Raw genomic sequence first — 20,424 nt, forward strand, 5'->3', positions numbered from 1 at the left:
TGGCATATCAAAGATTTGGTTGTAACTTATTTTTAGTATTGGTAACACTGGCAACTCCCACCCTCACTGCTGCTTCAAACACAAAATCAAATAGAAAATATTCATCCAAAACAACTGGAAATGACAGTGGCAACTTGGGTTCTGCTGATAAAGAGAAAAATTTTCAAAAGCACCTAAGCGACTAAAGTGTGCAAGTCCCATTGAAAGTCAATGGGATTTAGGTATCTCACTCAGTTAGGCATTTTAGAAAACCGCACCCGAAGCCCGCAAACATTGCAGAAGTCAGATCTCTCCACTACTCGCAGTAGATTCAATTGCAACAGTAAAACTAAGCTTCAGAAGTAAATTTGCATGATGCTTCTGTTCAGTGGTTACCATCAGGTTCAAACTGAAGTGTCTGCAAGTTAGATAGGACTCCATACTTCTGTTAGTGAGATTTTATACAGAGAGACAGAGACAGAGAACAGTTGATTGCTGGGAAATTAAGCAATCTAGAGACTGAAAGAAGGAAGGTTCAAAGAACTAACAACTTCTGCACTTACTAAAAAAGCTTCAAGTATTTTATTAGCTAATAAACTTCTGCAGCTGTAGCCTGGAGCCTCCATTCTTTAGGCATGAACAGAATGTTTAAAGATAGTTTAATAATACATACAATTACACTTAAGTATTACTAAATGCAGACTGGGTAGTTGCAATGTGAACTGTGCTTTTAGTTTTGTTCCCTTTAATAGCGTCCAGTCTCTCAAGGGGCAAGCCTCAAGTAACTTTTGTAGAGAGACTAAAAAGAAATAGCATAGTGAAATACAGTTTGATCAGATAACTGAGTAAGTCAGACAATTAATATGTGCTGAGCCAGTTTTAAGCCCATGCAAGGTTTTGAAGACTGAACAGATACTCTGCTTGATTCTCCTTCTCCTCCCCCTCCCCTATGGTTATGCTACTTCCTTCCCACTTAATGATTGTTTCTGCTCCACATGTCTCACAGGAAGTCAACAGGTCAATCAAGTACTTCCAGTCCTACTGAAATCCTTCACAGTGGCCTCTCTATGGGCCTCAGCTTCTCCCAGTTTGGTTTTCTGATGCTGGTCCCCTCTGACCTGTAGCAGGCTGGTCCTTTCCGGTTTCCTGTTTGTTGGATGAAAGCACTTTTCCACTGTAAGAGCTCAGTCTTGCAGAACAGGCAATAGTAGAGGCAGACTTTAATCTCAGTGGTTTTTTTAAATAAGCGTAAAATGTAACAAATTCCACAGAGTTACAAAAACCCCACCTCTTTGCACAAATAGCCAATGATGGCTGCAGTTCATAAACTGCCTTTTATACAAGCCTTCCTAAAACAAAGGTATCGCTATCCTCTTGCTACTTTCTTCCAATACTCCCTCAGTGCTAACAAGAGCCTGGCACTGGTGTAACATCATGTTTCGCGTGCAGCAGTCTGCACCAGGAAGACTGTTCCAGAGGATGATTTATACAGTTCGCACTGCTACGCACAGCTATAATGCTAAAATAGTTTGAAGTGTGCATACAATACTATCATCCCAGGAAGCTTACTCCATTGAAAGTGCACCAACGTTCCTGCAGCATGAAAGGAGTTAAAGGATGCAGCATAAGGTTAAGCACCTTAATTGATGAGTCTCGTTAGAGTTGGTATGGCAACATCCATTTTTTCATGTTCTCTGTCTATATGTATATCTTCCTACTGTATTTTCCACTGCACGCATCCGATGAAGTGGGTTTTAGCCCACGAAAGCTTATGCCCAAATAAATTTGTTAGTCTCTAAGGTGCCACAAGTACTCCTCGTTCTTTTAGCATAAGATTAGCCAATTCCAGAGCTCTTCATTTCTCCTTTTTGAAATTTTCTTTTAGACTTAACAGTTGCTTACAGCCTGATTTTCAGAGGTGCTTAAGCATCTGCAGCTTCCACAGAGGTACACTGGGGTTGTGAGCGCTCAGCAGCGCTGAAAATTGCACTCCGAGTACCCACCAAGGGACATTAAAGTACTTACCAAGTTCAGCAGCTTCAATAAACAGAGGGCATTTTTACATGTAGCAATGTTCAAGTTCACATAAAAATGTAATATGTACTTACAATACCAACGTTGGCTGTCACATAAAATCTAAACTAAAAATAACTTGATTTACATCATAATTACAACGTATTTTAGGATAAAATTCTCTTTAAAGTCATTTCATGAAATTGGCAACAAACTTTGAGGCTGGCAGAGATCGTAAGTCAATAATTCTGACCTGAGAGTATGGTTCTCTGGGAGGAAACAATTGTGAGGAGTAAAACCACGTTATTGTACAACTGTCTATGCAAAACTGAAAGGGAAAGGGGAGGCTCCATATTTTAAGTGGAACATTAAAAAGGGGCATGACCTGGAAAGGTGGCTAATGACAACCAATTAGAAGCAATGAATAAAGAGGTGCTTTTGAAAAAGCTCCAGAAAAGAAGCCTGACAAAATGCTGGAAGAGTTTGATCTCCAAATAGTAAGTTCTTTAATGGATTTTTAAAGGCAATGAAGGCTCTGGAAAAAAAAACCTGATGCAATTCTAAAACAAAGATTTATTAGCTCCTTATTTATATTGTGAGGAAGACACAGCTACATATACTGGGGACAGCCCATCTAGTTGATTTCCTTCCTGCAAGCATTTTGTTTACACAATACAAGGGTCCATCATCAAAAAGGATGGCTAGAAAACCAGAAGAACATTTAGCCAAACAAAAAGGTAACAGCACTTTCCAGTCAGTCATTGTGCTATTCCCCAATATTACTAAAGATTTGCATATTAAACAGCTTCTTGCAGCGCAGCTGCTCCTGCTCCGTTTTGAAATACTGCTATGCAAGTATCGAATGCCGTCTTGAACGTGTGCCATTTTCTCTGCTTCCATAGAAGAATATGCGATGTTCAAGTTCATTGATAATTATTTCACTGGTTGGGAAGTTCTTCCCTGCTCTTTCACAGTTTTGCTTAAACAGCTCTTTGGTAAGAATTTAGTCATCACTTTACATGTCCAAATAACTAATAGTTGACTTATCCTCAATATTCCTGTGAGACAAGGTGGCGTTTTCCCCATTTTACAGATGGGAAAGCTGAGGCAGAGATGATGTGACCTGGCAAAGGCCACACAGCAAGTTAGTGGTCAAGTACAATCACAACTCTTTCCAGTTCCTAACTGCATGTTCATTCCTCCAGAGCATGAGGTACTTCTGGCAAGTACCGCAAGAAACTCTGCAGTTCTCAAGGGATTTAGATCAGCACCACACAATGAACACTAGATGGCATTTATAAAAAGAAGTCTCAACAATATGGGTATGCAGCAGCACACACTCAAGTTTAGAACTGCTGCATCCAAAAAGTACTGTGTCTTTTTGGGTGCTGTAAACACTGCCTACATGTGCTGTTAACTCAAACTCTGCTGTGCTTAATATCATGCACAGCAATTTTAAGTAGTCAGTTGGACTACTTAATATGTTTGGACAAGTATAGAAAAGTTAGTCTAGAAATTTTTTTTAGGAATTAAGCTATGTTGCAATTTGATATTTTGACAATTTAAGGAGTCAAACATTTGAAATGGCTTTTTTTAAACCTCTAACATGCAAGTGTGTGAAATGCACTTTACAGATGGCACCAAAACGGGAGGCTATCACATAGCCCATACCAAAAAGAAGAACAGGAGTACTTGTGGCACCTTAGAGACTAACAAATTTATTAGAGCATAAGCTTTCGTGGACTACAGCTCACTTACCCTGTCATATTTTACTGCTTATATGCCAGATATTAACAGTCAGTCAGACTCAGATAAATGGCTGCACAGAATTCCAGAAAGAATAGCAGTATGCCATCCCCTACCACTGTGTCAGCCAACGACTGTGCTCTTATAACTGACCCTTCACACAAATGCTGAGCAGGAATGCTTAAAGAGAGCCTGAGATGACATTTATAACTCAGTGGCAGCTTCAGAGTCCTCTGCACACAGTAATCAGTTTTAAAAATAGATACAACGGAACTACTTTCAACAAAGCTTCCAGCGCAGGAAGTGAATGACATTCCATTTAACTACTACTGACTCAACAGCACAAGTCACCTCCAGAGTAATGTTGAGCCACTGATCTTTAAAATTAGAAGTACTTCCACAGGCTGCTGTATTACTAGTACTATCCACCAAGATAGACGTTTAAGGGTTTGTCTACACTGGCACTTTGTCGGCAAAACTTTTGTCGTTCAGGGGTGTTAAAACACACACACACCCCCGAAGGACAAAAGTTTTATGCCAGTGGGAACAATGCTTTGTCAGCAGAAGCACTCTCCTGCCAACAAAGCTGCTGCCGGTCGTGGGGGGTGGAAGTTCTTTATCGGCAGGAGAGCTCTCTCCTGCCGACAACAGCAGCTACCCTGCGCGCCTTTTAGCGGCGCAGGTTTAGTGGTACAGCCGTGTTGCTAAAAGCCTTGTAGTGAAGCCATAGCCTTAGAACCAGCAGATTATATGCCCATGTTATACCATTTTGAAGGAGTCAACTAACATCGCATTGATTTTGTGGATTGATTCTTTAAGGCACCAATGAGAAAAGGGGATCTGGCACATTAATTAGATGCAATAAACCTGCTATCAAGAAAAGGTATAGCTCAAACACCCTCTCCACTTTCTTGTAAAGTTTTCACAAAAGATATATTTAAAGTTGAATATTCATTGTTCCATTCTGTGTACAGTTATAGAAAGCAGTTAGTAACAATTTGTTCTGCATCTGTTCCTTCTGATCACATGCTCGTTTTTTGTGCCGGACAAGACTTGAAGGGGGGACATTTAACAAGCGTAACACTTTTTATTTCTATTCCCTTTTCATACAACCCCCTTTTCATTGTGGTCACCAATTTCCATAGTTGTAAGGAATCTTAGTTTAATTGCAGGTCTCTGGCTAAAAAAAGTGACTCTTTACTAGTTCAAAGCTTTGTCTTTATGCACAGCGTTCAAAACCTTAACACCTATAATGCATGTGTTTTAGTGCGGTTGGAAAAAAGCACTCAAAAATAAAAGCTACAGATAGCCCCACTGAGCGTTTAATTATAGCTTCCAAAGTTCTGTTTCAAAAGACTACAAAAATTTAGGCTAATGCCTTTAATTTTACATATGGGCAAATAAAATAAACTTTCTAGAAAAGCATATTAAATACATTTATCCCTATACATGCATGCACCCTTTCAATTCACAGTCTCCTAAAGCAATCCAAGAAACTGTATAAACAGCAACACTGAAATGCAACTCTCTATTGGGGTACAGGGCAACAACTCCCTTAACATATTACACAAAATACCGTGAAACGATGGAGGTGAGAAAATTTTGGCGCACACGTTATGTTTATGCATAAGGACATGAGGTATCTGGAGCCTACACAGGACATCAGCTTTTAATGACTCCTGAACAACCCTGTATTCTAACCACAACATTGGATTGGCTTTGCCTGGAAGAACAAGCTCAGCTCCTGACCTTCTAATCCGGATGTTTAGATCACTTTGAACAGGCCACTTTGTGCTTTCTATGGTGAAGAGAAAAAAAACGTATCACCAGTCCAAACGTACCACCAGCTGGATTTGGACGTCTAAAATGCTTAGTTATACAAGTGCTGAAGAGTCAGTGTTTAAAAAGACTAAATCAGAGACTAGACTAGGGAGTTCAACACTTCCTCAGAGGATTTGCAAGGATAAAGGACAATAGCATATCTAGTTAACAAATGTATTCCTTTATGGTGATCTCTGAATTATAATAGCAAGACTTGACCTCTGACACTTGTATCATCTCTTAACAGCAACACTCCTCAATATACCTATCTTAGGCCACTTACCCTCTGAATTACAGTTGGAACTATACCACAATGGAGTCTTGGTGACTATGGCCTGGTCCACACTAACCCCCCACTTCGGACTAAGGTACGCAAATTCAGCTACGTTAATAACGTGGCTGAATTCGAAGTACCTTAGTCCGAACTTACCGCGGGTCCAGATGCGGCAGGCAGGCTCCCCCGTCGATGCCGCGTACGCCTCTCGCTGAGCTGGAGTACCGGCGTCAACGGCAAGCACTTCCGGGATTGATTTATCGCGTCTAGACAAGACGCGATAAATCGATCCCAGAAGATCGATCGCTTACATCCGGACCAGGAAGTAAGTATAGACGTACCCTATGTGTTACAATGCAATAAGTCATTATAACTAAAATCAATTCTGGATCATCTTCTCCCTCCCCACCCAAACCCCTCCACTTTCAATTCAAATAGGGTTCTCCTATTCCTGCCCAAAGCTTCTCCAGATTCTCAATCTTTTCTGCCCTCCCTTGAACTTGGGGGGTGGGTAGAATCTCCTTGTTCTTGCAGGATACCATTAACAGAGTGCCTGAGGGATGCAAGCGTCATGCTTTCATTGAAAAGTTTCTTTATCCAACTCCACTCTTAAAACCTCCAAACAACTGAAGACAAAACATTTTGCTACAAGGATAAAAATTCCCAAAGACTTTAAATCTACTTTAGGTCTTTGAATGAAAAGCTCTGAAGATCTGAAAACAAAGGCCTTGGCTACACTGGCGGTGTACAGCACTGCAACTTGCTGCGCTCAGGGGTGTGAAAACGCCCCACCCTGAGCGCAGCGAGTACGGCGCTGTAAAGCGCCAGTGTAATCAGAGCCTGCAGCGCTGCACGCTCGCTCGCAGCGCTGCAAGCTATTCCCCTCGGAGAGGTGGAGTACATACAGCGCTGTGAGACCTCTCTCGCAGCGCGACTACACTTGCGCTTCACAGCGCTGTGAAGTCCCGAGTGTAGGCAAGGCCAAAGAATCAAGATGGCACAGAAACCTAGCGCCTGTGTCGGCCTACAGTCCTCCCCCTGCACTAGGTTTGGAATCAACAATCCATTTTTGTTCATCATACTTTTCACAAAAAAAACCACACAACTGTGCCACCACCACCACTATACTTCTAGCCACGCTTTTTAGAGACAGCCAGTGGTCAATGAATCACACAGCCAAATCAGTGGTACGCTAACTGAAAATGCAACCTTATCCCCATTTCATGAAGAAAGCAAAATGTCTGCAGGCTCATGAATTTGTTCGATAGCTCACAAGGTAGTGTTTCAAAATGTTAGAAAGGAGCTGTTCTAGTTGAGCGTACCACCTTTCCGGAAGCTCAGCCAATTCTCCAGCAGCATCCTATCAGGCTGAAGTAAGCTTCACCTAGCAAAGGCACAATCTGTTGTCAAACTGAGACGTACCTTGCAGCACACTCCAAAACATGATACAATGCCCCACAAAAGTAGTTAAGATGTACAAAATACAGATGTTAGACAGCTAACTGCACAGGTTCAAACCCCAAGAAATTGATCAACATTTTAACCAATGATTTGTGATAAACTGGATGATTGCTTCTGCAGTGGCAGCCATAAAACTAGAGTCCATGAGGTAAACTAATTTCCTAGAAAACTTATTTTAGACTCCGATACACAGAGGAAACACATCCAGAGAGATCAAAATCCCATCTATTTATTACTGTGTAATAGTCCAAAAGCTCAATTTCACTTATAACATTGCATCTGCATGAAAATATTATTTATAATGGGAGGAAAGTGAAAATAATGAAAGTTTATGCTATTCCATTGGCAAGAGCTGTAATTGGTTACAGTTTTGAATATGAAATTCAACACCTAATCTCTCTATTAAAGCCCAAATGTAAGGAACAGATTAATATTTCCCCCCAGAAATTTAAATGGTAATGGTTTCTCCTTGCAAGCAGGCAATTAGAGCTTATATGCTGCAGCTTGGCAAGGAAGCCTTTCTTGTGGACAGCCTTTGAGCCTGCTCTTGTCTTTAAGATGTTCTCATTTAAATGCAGATGTAGGCTCCACAAGTATTGTAGTGTTATGGGTTTTCTTTTTTTCTTTTTCCTTTTTCTTTCTTTTTGAAGTGTTAGCTGCATCAGAAGGAAGTGACAGAAGGAGGGCTCTTTCGCACCTCATTCATTAGCTGTGTCCCCCCCCCCCGCTGCATTCTTTCCCATTCCCCCTGAGTGTTAGGAGACAAGTTCATTGGTCCAGTCAGAAGTTTTCTTGCTGGACTTTTTGTGGGTCAGAATCTAAGAATCAATGGTTTAAAGCAAACAAACTAAGCTTTTTTATATCTTTCTGTGGGGTCTGTTTCCTTCCCCTTTTAGACACATGTAAGTACTCTCCTTTACAAAAGACAGTAAATATCTACAGCTTTCTTCCTGCATGGATTAGTAATTCTATACCCTGGAGCAAGCGTAGAGTATGAAATCCTACTGAGGCAGCATCACCTAAGTCTTGCTGTCAGACAGCATGACAATTAAACATGTTCCAACTTCTCAAGTCAGCAACGTGATGTTAAATTCAGAGAATTTTAGCATCGTCAGCACATGATCTATCAATATATATTCTTACACAGAAGAGTAGGGGGTTTTTTTTAGTTAACCGTACCTTAACCATATAGCCTACCTATGCAAATAGCAAAAAGAAAGCAAATAATATTTAAGTTATTTAACACTTCATCTACAGTCGCCTTCTCAACTTCTAATGCTTCCTTTCCACCGCAGAGTCTATATATATCTCCATCCTCAGCCACGGAGAGACTATGGTCTGGTCCACATCTAAAGTTTAGGTCAACCCCTGAGAGATTTCAGAGTAGCAGCCGTGTTAGTCTGTATGTTCCATTCTATATGCATCCGAAGAAGTGGGCTGTAGTCCACGACAGCTTATGCTCTAATAAATTTGTTAGTCTCTAAGGTGCCACAAGTACCCCTGAGAGATGATGTTAAACTGACTTAATCCCTGGTGCAGGCACCGCTAGGTCAGAGGAAGATTTTATTGTCAATCTAGCTATCGCCTCTTTACTACAGTGACGGAAAACCCCCTTTTGTCTACACTACAGTGTGGCACTTGTATTAGACATGGTTTGAAGGCTGAATTTTGTTTAAAAATATAAAATGGAAATTATATCTGCAGTAGACTGTCCTATCAACTGATTCAGAGGATAGAAGCAGCCCATTTCCACCACTTAGAGAAGATATTAATACCCAGCAAATTGAGACACTTCATATCTATATTTATGGACGAGTAAATTATTTGCCTTTCCTGTATTCTCAACCAAGCAAGATATTAGATAACTGCAAAAAGATAGTTCATTAACGGACATTTCTAGTTTACACAGCAAGGGGAGTTTATTAATAGCCACTCTTGTGTAAACTATAGCTTTCATTTCTACAACAGGTAGCTGTAACTTTCTGTGATAAAAATAAAAGCATTCCAACATGAACTGCAGTTAATGGGAGTTAAAACTATACCATGAACAGTTAAGCAAGTTCAGCATTGCCATGAAGAGGTACTACTGTATTAGATTAACTGGAACCACTAAACCTTGCATTGCCGCAGGAAATGCACTTTTTGTTTTGTTTTTGTTACCATCTTCCAAATAAAAGGAACATGAATGTTTTGGTGTGCGCTTCCATGCTTGTCTAGCCCCCAGAGAAGCAGTACATTTGCTATTGTGTATACAAATTAGGCATTCAGGGTTAAAGCTGTTAATAACACATATGTACCATACCCCAGCTTTCTTTACTCTCCTGGGTCCCATATGTCCAGATATATAACTTGCAACCCACTAGGTGTTCATTACACAATTCAGTCTATTTCAAACACATTCACTTCAAGAGGATTCCACACACAAAAGAAGGGAGACATATGGGAAAACACACTGCAGGATGGTACAACTGATATGCCCTTTTTCCTTCTATCACTACAACTAAAATTCTCATTCTTCCACCTTGACTACTATAAACTTCTGTTTTGGCCTCCTTGTCACTCCTAATTGACCCCCTCCAGTCCCCACAAAATACAATTTCTAAAATTATCTTCCTTGCTTGATTCTGATCTACACTCCACTCTCTAAATCTCTCCACTCTCTCAATACTGGCTTCTTACCCTCTACCATAAGTTTAAGCTCCTTGTGACCTGCTTTCAGGACCTGCCCCATCCCTACTTATCTATAGATAGCTCTCTTCACATTGCCCTGATCTGTTCTGCTCCAATTATACCAACCTTGATACCTCATTGAGTTGCTTCTCCTACAAGCATCTGAGTTTTCTTCCACATCCCCTCTATGCCTGGAACAACCTTTCTGAACTCAGCCACAAAGCCTGTTGCACTCATATCCCTTATGGAGACCCACTTCTACTGTGAAATATGAGACTAAGATTGTGGGGTACCTAGGACAGGCTACATTTTTAGAAATGTATTAAAATGTGGCCAGTCACCTTGTGAATACTTTACTAGTACGATACACTCCACCCACTACTCTATTTCCAATTTTTAGATTAAGCTCTGTCTTTTTGTTTGTGAGTGCTACTGAAAACAAATATAATCAGAAAAGTATGCCATTCTGTTAAACAATGCACTATAAACTGAAATGCCCTCCCCCCCGCCCACCATCTATGGCCCCACAAGACTCCAACTTCCCCCATCTATGACCAGGAGATATTGTATATTCAGACAGAATAGGAACTGACTTTTTTCTAAAAAATGATCAACTCCCATCCCGGGGAACTTTTTGTTGGTCAGAACACAAAGAACAAATATTAACCACAAAAATCTAGCAATCCACCCTTATTTTCCCATGGGTTTAATATGACCAAAAAATCCAGAATAAGTAAACCTTCAAAAACTAGTGGTTTCCAAAATCAGGGGCCAGCAGATACTGCAAGTATGTTTTACTGAACTCCCAAATACATAATCTGAATTTAGAAACCTGGTTCCTGACTAGCAAGTACAAACTTAACCCACATAGGCCGCACTTCCCACAACTTATTGACTATGTGCATGAGAGATGTAACATCCCCATAAGATTAAAAGTATACTTAGGGATTTCTCATTTCTAAATTGAAGCACAAACTATTGTTCATTGCTTCCATGATCAGTGCCAATTCAAAAATATTCATGGCTTTGTATCAACCACAGTTAAGTAGTGCTTGCATAGTTTAAAAAGCAGCCATGATTTTGCTGTAATCTTTAAACAGACATGTAAATTGAAGCAGAATTTAGATGACATCTTTAAAGATGTCAGCATGAAATAGCTGAGTTAAAAAAACGACACCAAATATATAAATACTGTACAACAGTTTATGGAAGCCCCAACAGCAATTTCCACTGAAGCACTTTATACCAAACCACATTGCTGCAAGCTACAAAACAGCCGTTGTAGTCCTAAGAAAAGAAAGTGCTATGAACACTGAGCATTGGAAGTCAGCTAAACCTCACCTTGGTTTTAGCCACCATAGGAGGATACGTTCTGCATAACAATTGTTAGTATATAGTGTAGAAAGGTTAAATTCCATTTGATTGATTTTCTGATCACATCTAATGGAGCCCAGACATTCAGCCACCATCCCTAAACAGAGTGTTTCTACAAGTCTATTATGATTTCCTGAACACAACAGAGGAACAGGTGCATCAAAGAAAAAGGTTAGATATAATAAATACATCAAGGGTTCATGCTCTGATCTTTGAAACTTAATTTTCTAAACCCTTAAGATGTAAATTTAACCTCACTTCCTGCTACTACATTTTAAACTGAGCCAAGTTTTCATTTTACAGTAAACACTTAACAATTGGCAGCCATATTCTGCTTCTACACAACTCTGTTGTAAGCATCATATATTGTACAGTGTACCATGAAATACAAAGTGACTCCGCACTAGATGACACATAATGAAGCTGCTCTGTAGAGTGTCAGCAAAAGACCTAAGAAACGAAAGGGAAAATGCCCATCTGGCCAAGAAAGCCAAGCATTACACTCCACAATGTGCATAAAGTCATAATGCAGCACACATCTGCAGCCACTGTAACTATTGAATGGCACATGACCAGACAGGCTCTCTTCATTTCTGCCTCAGTCCAGCTCTTGGAAGAATGCATTGGGGATCATTTTAAGTTGCTTGGGGGGGAACCCTGTTCCTTGGTTTGGAGATCAAAAATAGTTTGAATTCAGAAAGATTTAAAAAAAAAAAAAAACTAGTTCTCTTATCAAAAAGAGTGACTTATTTTGTCATTTGCCACTTAGTGTTGAATTTATTGGTAAGGGACATCTGCACAGTTTGCACACTAGTTATGCAAATGTCCAAATAATTCATTTGTTCTAAACCATGAGAAATTTTGGGGAAAGAAACAAAGTGATTGCTAAATTCAGAAGATGGGAAGGAAGATAAATGTTTAAATTGAGGACTACAGGAAACATGCAAACCAGGGTAAAGGAGAATATGGAAAGCAATAACATTTAATAGGAAAAAACAGAATGTTTTCAAACACGTTATAACTGGCCAGGGCAAACAAAGAAAGAACAAAATAAGAAACATCTTTCCTTGCCAAGAGGATGTATATAATGCCACCGCGTATCAAGAAGTACGAACAAGAATGCCAGACTCTTATTCAGGGTTCTTGGCTTGTTCTAAAACAGCTGATGACAAACTTCTAGAACAATTTGGGGAGCTCAGCTTATTTTTAAAGCACAATCAGTTTACCTTAAATCTCCTACGATTTTGTGGTTGATTTCCAAAATTTACAGTAATCAGTTCCTAAATGACACCTGACAGCAAGCTAGAACGCAATAATAGGCCTGATTGGAGCACACTGCTGAAAACGGAAGGTTCAACAAGCACATCTGAAAGCGTTCCCATCTGAACCAGAGAATCCATATTCTGTACAGATGTGATATCTTGAGTTAGTGCCTGAATCATTCATATGTTCTAGACTATTCTAACCGACCATGCCTTTTTACCCATTGAAGAAATATGGGAAGAGTGAGAGAGCTACCATGCTCATGACTGCCCACTGGCCAAAGCAGGGGTAAGCAACCTGCGGCAAGCGAGCTGATTTTCACTGGCACTCGCACTGCGTGGGCCCTGGCCACTGGTCCGGGGGGCTCCGCTGCTGGCCTGGGGTACCGGCGCCCTGCCAGCCGAGGTTCCGTCTGCTGGCCCCGGCCACCAGTCCAGGGGACTCTGCCGCCGGCCCGGGGCTCTGCAGCTGGCCCCAGCCTGGGGCAGTGAAAGGTACAGACAGGGGCAAGAGGGGGCGCAGCTCAGCACCCCCACCTTAAAAATTGTTGCAGCGCCACTGTGCTGGGATATTTTTAAGTCCTGATTTGCTGCTTACATCACTATCACACCACGTGGAACAGCGCACTGCGTTTGACGTTGAGATTAGAATGTACGTGCAAGAACAGGAATGATAATTTTCTGACAGATTTCAAGATTTCCACCTATTTGGCCCAATGCTTTCTTTTCTAATTAAACCTGGTTCAAAAAAAGTGACTTGGATTGGTCTGTATTTCAGTGGATAGGTGTTGAAGATTTCGAAATGCAGCTCATTCAGTTAAAAAATTCAGAATTGTGGGCATCAAAATTTGGAGATCTGCAGAGGACACTTGAACCTACCGAGAGAGATCATGGGGCCTCTATTCTGACCTGCTGGACGTCCCTGCCAGTGAAATTTAACTGTTTGAAGAAAATTGCATTTGCGATGCTTTCAGCATTTGGATCCACGTACCTGTGTGAACAGGTATTTTCACACATGAAATGTCCTCTGTCCCTCGTGGAGCCAGTTAACAACTGATCACTCAGAAGCCTGTGTGCAGCTTAAAGTATCCAAATAGGTGCCAGACATGGGAAAACTCAGCAAGGAAAAGCAAGGGCAAGGATCACACTAAACTGATAAGATCTGCATTTTAATTGAATTTTAAATGAAGCTTCTTAAACATTTTTAAAACCTTATTTACTTTACATACAACAATAGTTTAGTTATATATTATAGACTTCTAGAAAGAGACCTTCCAAAAACGTTAGAATATATGACTGGCACGCAAAACCTTAAATTAGAGTGAATAAATGAAGACTCGGCACACCACTTCTGAAAGGTTGCCAGCCCCTGGGCTAAAGTATACCTAAAGTGTAGTCCGAGGAAAACTGCTTAATCCACACAACAGTAACTACTTCTTTCTGGGTTGAGAAATGGATGGAGAGTAAGGAAGGAGAAGGTGAAAGAAGCAGGGCTGTGATTTAATTATACCAGCATGCTTACCAATTCTGACAGGCCAAAAATTTTCACTTCTGCAGATGTAGGGTCTGATTGTCAATCCATCAGAAACACGACTCTAGAGAGGGACTGCTAGTCGGATCCCATCTGGCAGACAGTAAAATTGCCTGTAAAAGCACTCGTTTTGCAGCTCATACGTACCAATTTGGAATACCCCTCTTGTCAATTAACATGCTTTGAATATTAGCTGAAATATGCCTTTTTGTTTTAAATCTATACAGTTATTTTTTTTCTTCTTTGCTTCTCTCATGTCAGTGCTATGGAACTACCTAGGGAACAGAAGTCAGAAGATCAATTCTTGTGGCTAAAATTTTGGACTTAAACAATTGATGTTGCCTGTCAGTTGGCATCTGCTCAGATGATGGATCAGAGTACTGAAACAATCAACAGGTTAGTGTACTCTAGTGTATGTTCAGTACTGTACCACTTCTGAGCCTAGTACTAGAGGTGGATTGATCTGGACAAGGTCATTTGTGATGGCACGGGAGCCCAAAGCAAGCTAGTTTCCAATCAAAAAGCTCTTAACAAAAGGTTTAAAATTAACCTTACATTGAAGTGTTTGTGCAGTTCACTACACAGCAGAGCAGTTTACAGTCTTACCTTGGGTTCCCAGGTTGCCAGTGTCCCAAAAGGTTTTCCAGCAAGATAGAAAACTCCAGCAAAGACCCAAAGGCCAGTTTTAATTAAAATACAGTTTACACAGTTAATCCATGGTGACAAATGCTTCTTGCATCATGCACGTTTTGATTTGAGCTAAGCCGAAATGACTGCAGGTTTCCATTGAACACTCTCACTCCCATAATATGTCAAGCTAAAAGTGAGTTATTCCCTAGGCATGCGTGCTCAAGCCCCCTCCCCATTACATCCACTATTTTTTTTAAAACTTTTCATACATATTCAAGTGTTTCCAGTTGAGAAGTCTTCCCTGCCCTACCCCTCGTTTCAATTCTCATATCTATGAAGAGTCAATCTGAGTCTATAGAAGCAGCAATTTTCCCTTAAGGGACAATCCAGTAGTTTAATTTGGCTTCACTCATTATACTGGCCCCAAACCTTGAAATCCTTCTACAGAAAACTGGAATTAAATTTTAAAGGCAGATAGCTTTACAGCTTTGAAGCAAACTCTGAAGTGTAGCATAATCCTTGCTAATCAAAATCACAAATTTGTCAAAAAGCAACGCTAAACAGCAGCTTTTAGTTCCATTTTCCCCTCCCACATTCAAGAAATTACCGGAAAACTTCAAATCGCTATGAGGAGATTTTTAGTGAGGCACCATCTAAAAGTAAAATAACTTAACAGAATACTACTTAAACCCCTGAGTGGTCATGGAAAGGGGGAAATCAAAACAGTAATAATGAAGCCATATTACATGAATACATTAAAATAAAAAATCATCAAGAAACATTTATGCAAAGTGGCTCCATCACTTCCCATTTTGGTTTCAAAAATATTAGAAGCAAATAGCTGCAAAGGCTTCAGCCACTTAAGTCATTCAGTTGCAACTAAAGTCAACTGATCCAGCTAGTTCTACATTTTTCTATTTACTTCAGTTTGTACATAAAGAATAAACTGCACCTATTCCATTGCCCTAGGCGCCCTTTGAAAGTAGTTCAATACAAATATACCCTTTCTATGACTCCCTCCATTATCTTGTACCACCAGAGGCTAAATAAATATAAATTAGCATTAACCCTTCCCCCTCCCTCCCTCCATCAACCTCTTGCCACTTAAAGTGACCATACCTCTCCTCCCTCCCTAAAAGCCAATGAACAGATAACCTCCTGAGCATGCTGCAATGCCCTTCACATTCAGGCTATTTTGGTCCAAGTGGGGAGCAAGTTCCAATGCCAAAGTGCCCACAAAGAGGACCTCCTGCTGGTAACCTTTCCACCCCCATCCCCGGCTCCCATTTCTTATACTTCGGGGACTCCAGCTCAAGTGTCTGCTGATCTCAGCTGTGACAGCTGGGCACAAGGAGGGAGGAGGTACCTCACACGTAGGCAGGCCTCAGTCCATTTAGAGTTTATAATTCAAAACCAACCACATAAAATCCACCCAGAAACCAACAGGCAGCCAATGCAGATCACAGAGCACTGGTGTAATGTGCTTACGGTGAGATACCGCACTTAATTAGTGGTCTGCCAAATTCTGCACAAGCTTCAGTAATGAAGTAGTTTAAATTGAGGTAATAAAGGCATGAATGACAAGTGTAACATTTGAATCCAAAACAGTCAAACTCATGGTCATCTGTAGATGAAAAAAAGTCAGTCGCTGTTACCGACACTTGACCATGTAAAAGCAGCTAGAAGTCTAACCAGCCACCTAGACTGCAAACAGACATATCCTCACTGACAAAGGAGCAAATATTCTCATCACATTTTCTGGTTGTTTTCCAAACCACCCAGCCACCGCCATGTTTTATCAGACAGAGTCTAGCCCTCCATTCTTTTCTCCAATCTCAAGAAGTCACTAGGTAAGGCAGCTAACTGAACTACTATAGCTGGGTCAGATGAGATGTAAAGTATCAGCATGCCAAAAACACCATGTTTCCCCAATAAACATTGCAACACCCAAGTATGCAGATTAAATGAGAACGGTGACAAGATGGAAACCTATAGAACCGCACTCTCAGGGAAGAGAAAAATTCCCTTTGAGAATCTTCAACGAAAAACAAATGGAGGCACCCAAGAGCAGTCCTGTCTATCTCTACTTTGTTGATGTTAGTCAACAAAACCTTGCTCTCAGTTGGATCAAACAGCTAAAGTAGCAGCCATATATGCATACTACTTTTAGTAATAGGACATTACTAATAAAGTGACTTGCCAAAAGAACATGCCTCTCCCTCGGAGACCTCTGAATATGCTCAGGTTCCTTTAATTTCAAAATAGATCAATTACGTGCAAATCAGAGCTTCACCCTAACTTCAAATTCTAGTATGGTATGAAAGAAGGGAGAGAACTGTAGGACAATCTCTTGATTTCCTTCCCTTTGCCTCCTACGCTTCAGGGTGGTTTTTTTTCCTTTATCAAACCTCCAGAACTACAATCAAATTAACAGAGAGGTCACGACTCCAACAATTAAAGTTTGTAAAATTAAGTCTTTCAATATTAAGTACTTCGTTTTAAACCACAGAACAAGCTATTCTGAAGTCTTTACAGATTTACATACAAAAGAACCTTATTGGTGCTCTTTACTTTGGCATGGAGCTGTACTCGGGTACATCTCAGACATAAATTTGAAAACTGATTCAGAACATAAATCTTATTCTATATACCAGCGTGACGCAAATGAAAGCTAAGTCAGAGGCAGGAATGGTCAGATCTGGAATATGAATCTCTCTTCATATTCATGTCCTCTCCTTGCCTTCATTCTAGCACAGAATAATATTTTACTTCAAACGTTACCCTCTCCAGCTAACCTTAAATCTCTTCACCACTGATTTCTTCCTTCCCACATACCAACTACCAAGCTGTTCAATTCAAGGTCTCACCCACTCAGCTAGACTTGTGCTGCAAGTATTTGTAGTAACTTCTCCCCATTACCTAGGTTGAGAGTTCTCCTCATACATCCTCTCCTTCCCTTCCTTAAAGAGGCTGATGGTCTGTTTGGTCTTCTTCATCAGGTTCTCCATGAAGACCCTGAAGTACTCATTTTCTCCTAGGGTCTCCATCTTCCCCTCATAGCGTGACAGGATGGTTCGTAGATGCTGATACGTATCAGGTAGCAGATCTAGAATATAGGGTGGGCTGTTCTTCAGTGCCAGTTTTGGGTTCTGACATAAACGCACCACCTGCAATAAATGAATAATGGGAAAAGTCACCATTTTGAGATTTTAAGACTATTTAAAAATTACAAGTAAATATTGTTTAAATAGATGATCAGTGACATGGCTTGAAATGCAAAAGAAGATACGCTGAAATATAAATAATTTCACATTATACTGCATCTGCCCAAACGCACTAGTCCCTGAACAGATTTCCACCCATTATAAAAATCGCAATCTGCAGACTAACATGTTTTCATGAGCACTGACGTCTAGGTTCCAGAAGGTTACATCTCTCACAAAATTAATCTTAAAATATTTGATGCAATAATATTTCATTAGATCATTTAGGTCAGGGGTTCTCAAACTGGGGGTCGGGACCCCTCAGGGGGTCACGAGATTATTACATGGGGATCACGAGCTGTCAGCCTCCACCCCAAACCCTGCTTTGCCTCCAGCATTTATAATGGTGTTAAATATATAAATAAGTGTTTTTAATTTATAAGAGGAGGGTCGCACTCAGAGACTTGCTGTGTGAAAGGGGTCACCAGTACAAACATTTGAGAGCCACTGATTTAGGTAGTCTTTGGTAATGAAGCTGCGGTCTTGCCAGATACTTCTGCCAAAAAGATATGATCCAGACTTGGGGCTTGTCTACATGGGGAAATGTACTGGTATAATGATACTGCTGCAGCTACACTGATGTAACTCCCAACATGGGCACTCTTGCTCCAGAATAACAGTGTATTTTTCCAGTGTAGTTTATATGTGACATAAACGTAATCATTCCAGTAAATTTCCCTGTGTACACAAGCCCTATAATGGAGAATACATTACTACTGGGGTCCACTTGAATGAAAAACTTGACCCTGAATGTATACATTTACAATGAATGACAAGCATAAAAGCAACTATACAGCTATCAACAGTGAACACAAAAAAAGGTTTTCTGTACAGAAAGCAGAGACCCCCAAATCTCATTTGAAATACTCTATTAACTTTAGCAGTAAACAGCTTACTGACAGGAATATAGTTCTGGGTCCCCAGATATGCATCTCCATTGACTTCATAAGTTGCATGCAAATGTGAGAGCAGAATTTGACCCTCTGCAGTTATTTCTCTCCCTTGTGTGAATCTGTTCACAAAAGCACTTGCTGCTCTAGTTTTACGTGTCAGTGATGAAATGAAAGTTAATTAGACGATGGTAACCTACTTTCTAGCAAATTACCCTGCATGTCTTGGAGATTAATTTTTTCTTACTACCTTAATACCTACTCTTTCTAATGGAAAGGTTTTCTAATTTGTATTACAGCAGTAAGATTATCTACACATTCCTAGCTAGTAAGAATTTGAGTCAATTATAACCACAAGTACACTGTGCAAAACAAATTAATAGGCTTATCAGTAAGGAAACTTTTTGCCATTTTATATGCATCTATTTTTGCTTCTACTTAACAGGTTAGGCACCATAACTGAATAGAAAAATTTCATTCAACCTGCAAAGAGAATGCTGATGCTGTAACCGTATATGACCAGACAGCTCTCTGAACGTTCGTGCTCTACAACAGAGCGACTACATGACAAAGCTCATGAAAACAAGTTTAATCAATAGGAAAAACAGTATTAAAAAAGGATCATACACCTCACAGAGAAAGGCCTTGTCTGTATCCATCACAGCCAAGATTCTCTATTACCCAGTCAAGGGAGAGAGAAAGCTAGCTACAGAAGACATAATGCAACTTTCTAAGTTATTAGGGCTCTCTGAGCTCCAACAAAGTGCTGAAATACTGGCTTAGCATGACAAAGCAATATTCAATGCTTTTGTTCTAAAGCCATCTTTTCGAAACGACAAAAACAAGCAATTGGGAATAAGACTCAACTAACAGCTCTAGTCTTTGGAGCGTTTACCTCAAACATAAAATAAGGCTGGTGCAATAATTTCCAAAAGCTTTCTACTGAAGTGTAAAAACACGGTTTTGACTTCCTAATATCAAAAGGCATGACTGAGGTCTAAATTGACACCAGTGATGTGCAAAAGGATATTACAAAGCAGATCTCATCAAAATGCTGCAGAAGATCACTTTCTTCAGAAGGCTTTAGGAAGGTAGATAAGAAAGTCCCAAGAACAACCCGGTGCCACTATGCAGAACAGCACCTTCACAAAACCTGGTAAAAAACTACTAGATGCTATCAGGTAACATTCTGAAAAAGTTAACTGGATCTCTATATTATTACACACTTAAACACTTATTCCATTACTTTTGCCTCACAAGCTGTGACTGAAAAGTAAATATTTAAACCAAATAACTAATTTAGTCTGAAATGGAGCTCTAGCATTTCACTCAGCCTTCTAGGATACGTGCAAGAAACACAGTGTGGAGAAGTTACACGTCTTTCAATAATGCATGGCTCCACTGAGAGGCTTCCATTTCCATCAAAGGAATGACTGATTGACTGCATCAAGTCTCAGACAGGTGAATATGATTTTCATAATGAGAAGCAATTATACTCTGGAGGAGCACC

General features: G+C 40.3%; 1 protein-coding gene across 1 annotated transcript in view; it reads right to left on the bottom strand.

The window, feature by feature from the left end:
* Positions 1 to 20,424, bottom strand: part of CBL (Cbl proto-oncogene) — a 52,738-nt gene that overhangs the window by 25,206 nt on the left and 7,108 nt on the right. Inside the window, exon 2 of the mRNA XM_005303777.5 lies at positions 17,681 to 17,928. Within this exon, the coding sequence (XP_005303834.1) occupies positions 17,681 to 17,928 (248 nt within the window). The remainder of the gene's footprint in view (positions 1 to 17,680; positions 17,929 to 20,424) is intronic.

The sequence above is a fragment of the Chrysemys picta genome, chromosome 16 (assembly GCF_011386835.1).
Source record: "Chrysemys picta bellii isolate R12L10 chromosome 16, ASM1138683v2, whole genome shotgun sequence".
Taxonomy (NCBI): domain Eukaryota; kingdom Metazoa; phylum Chordata; order Testudines; family Emydidae; genus Chrysemys; species Chrysemys picta.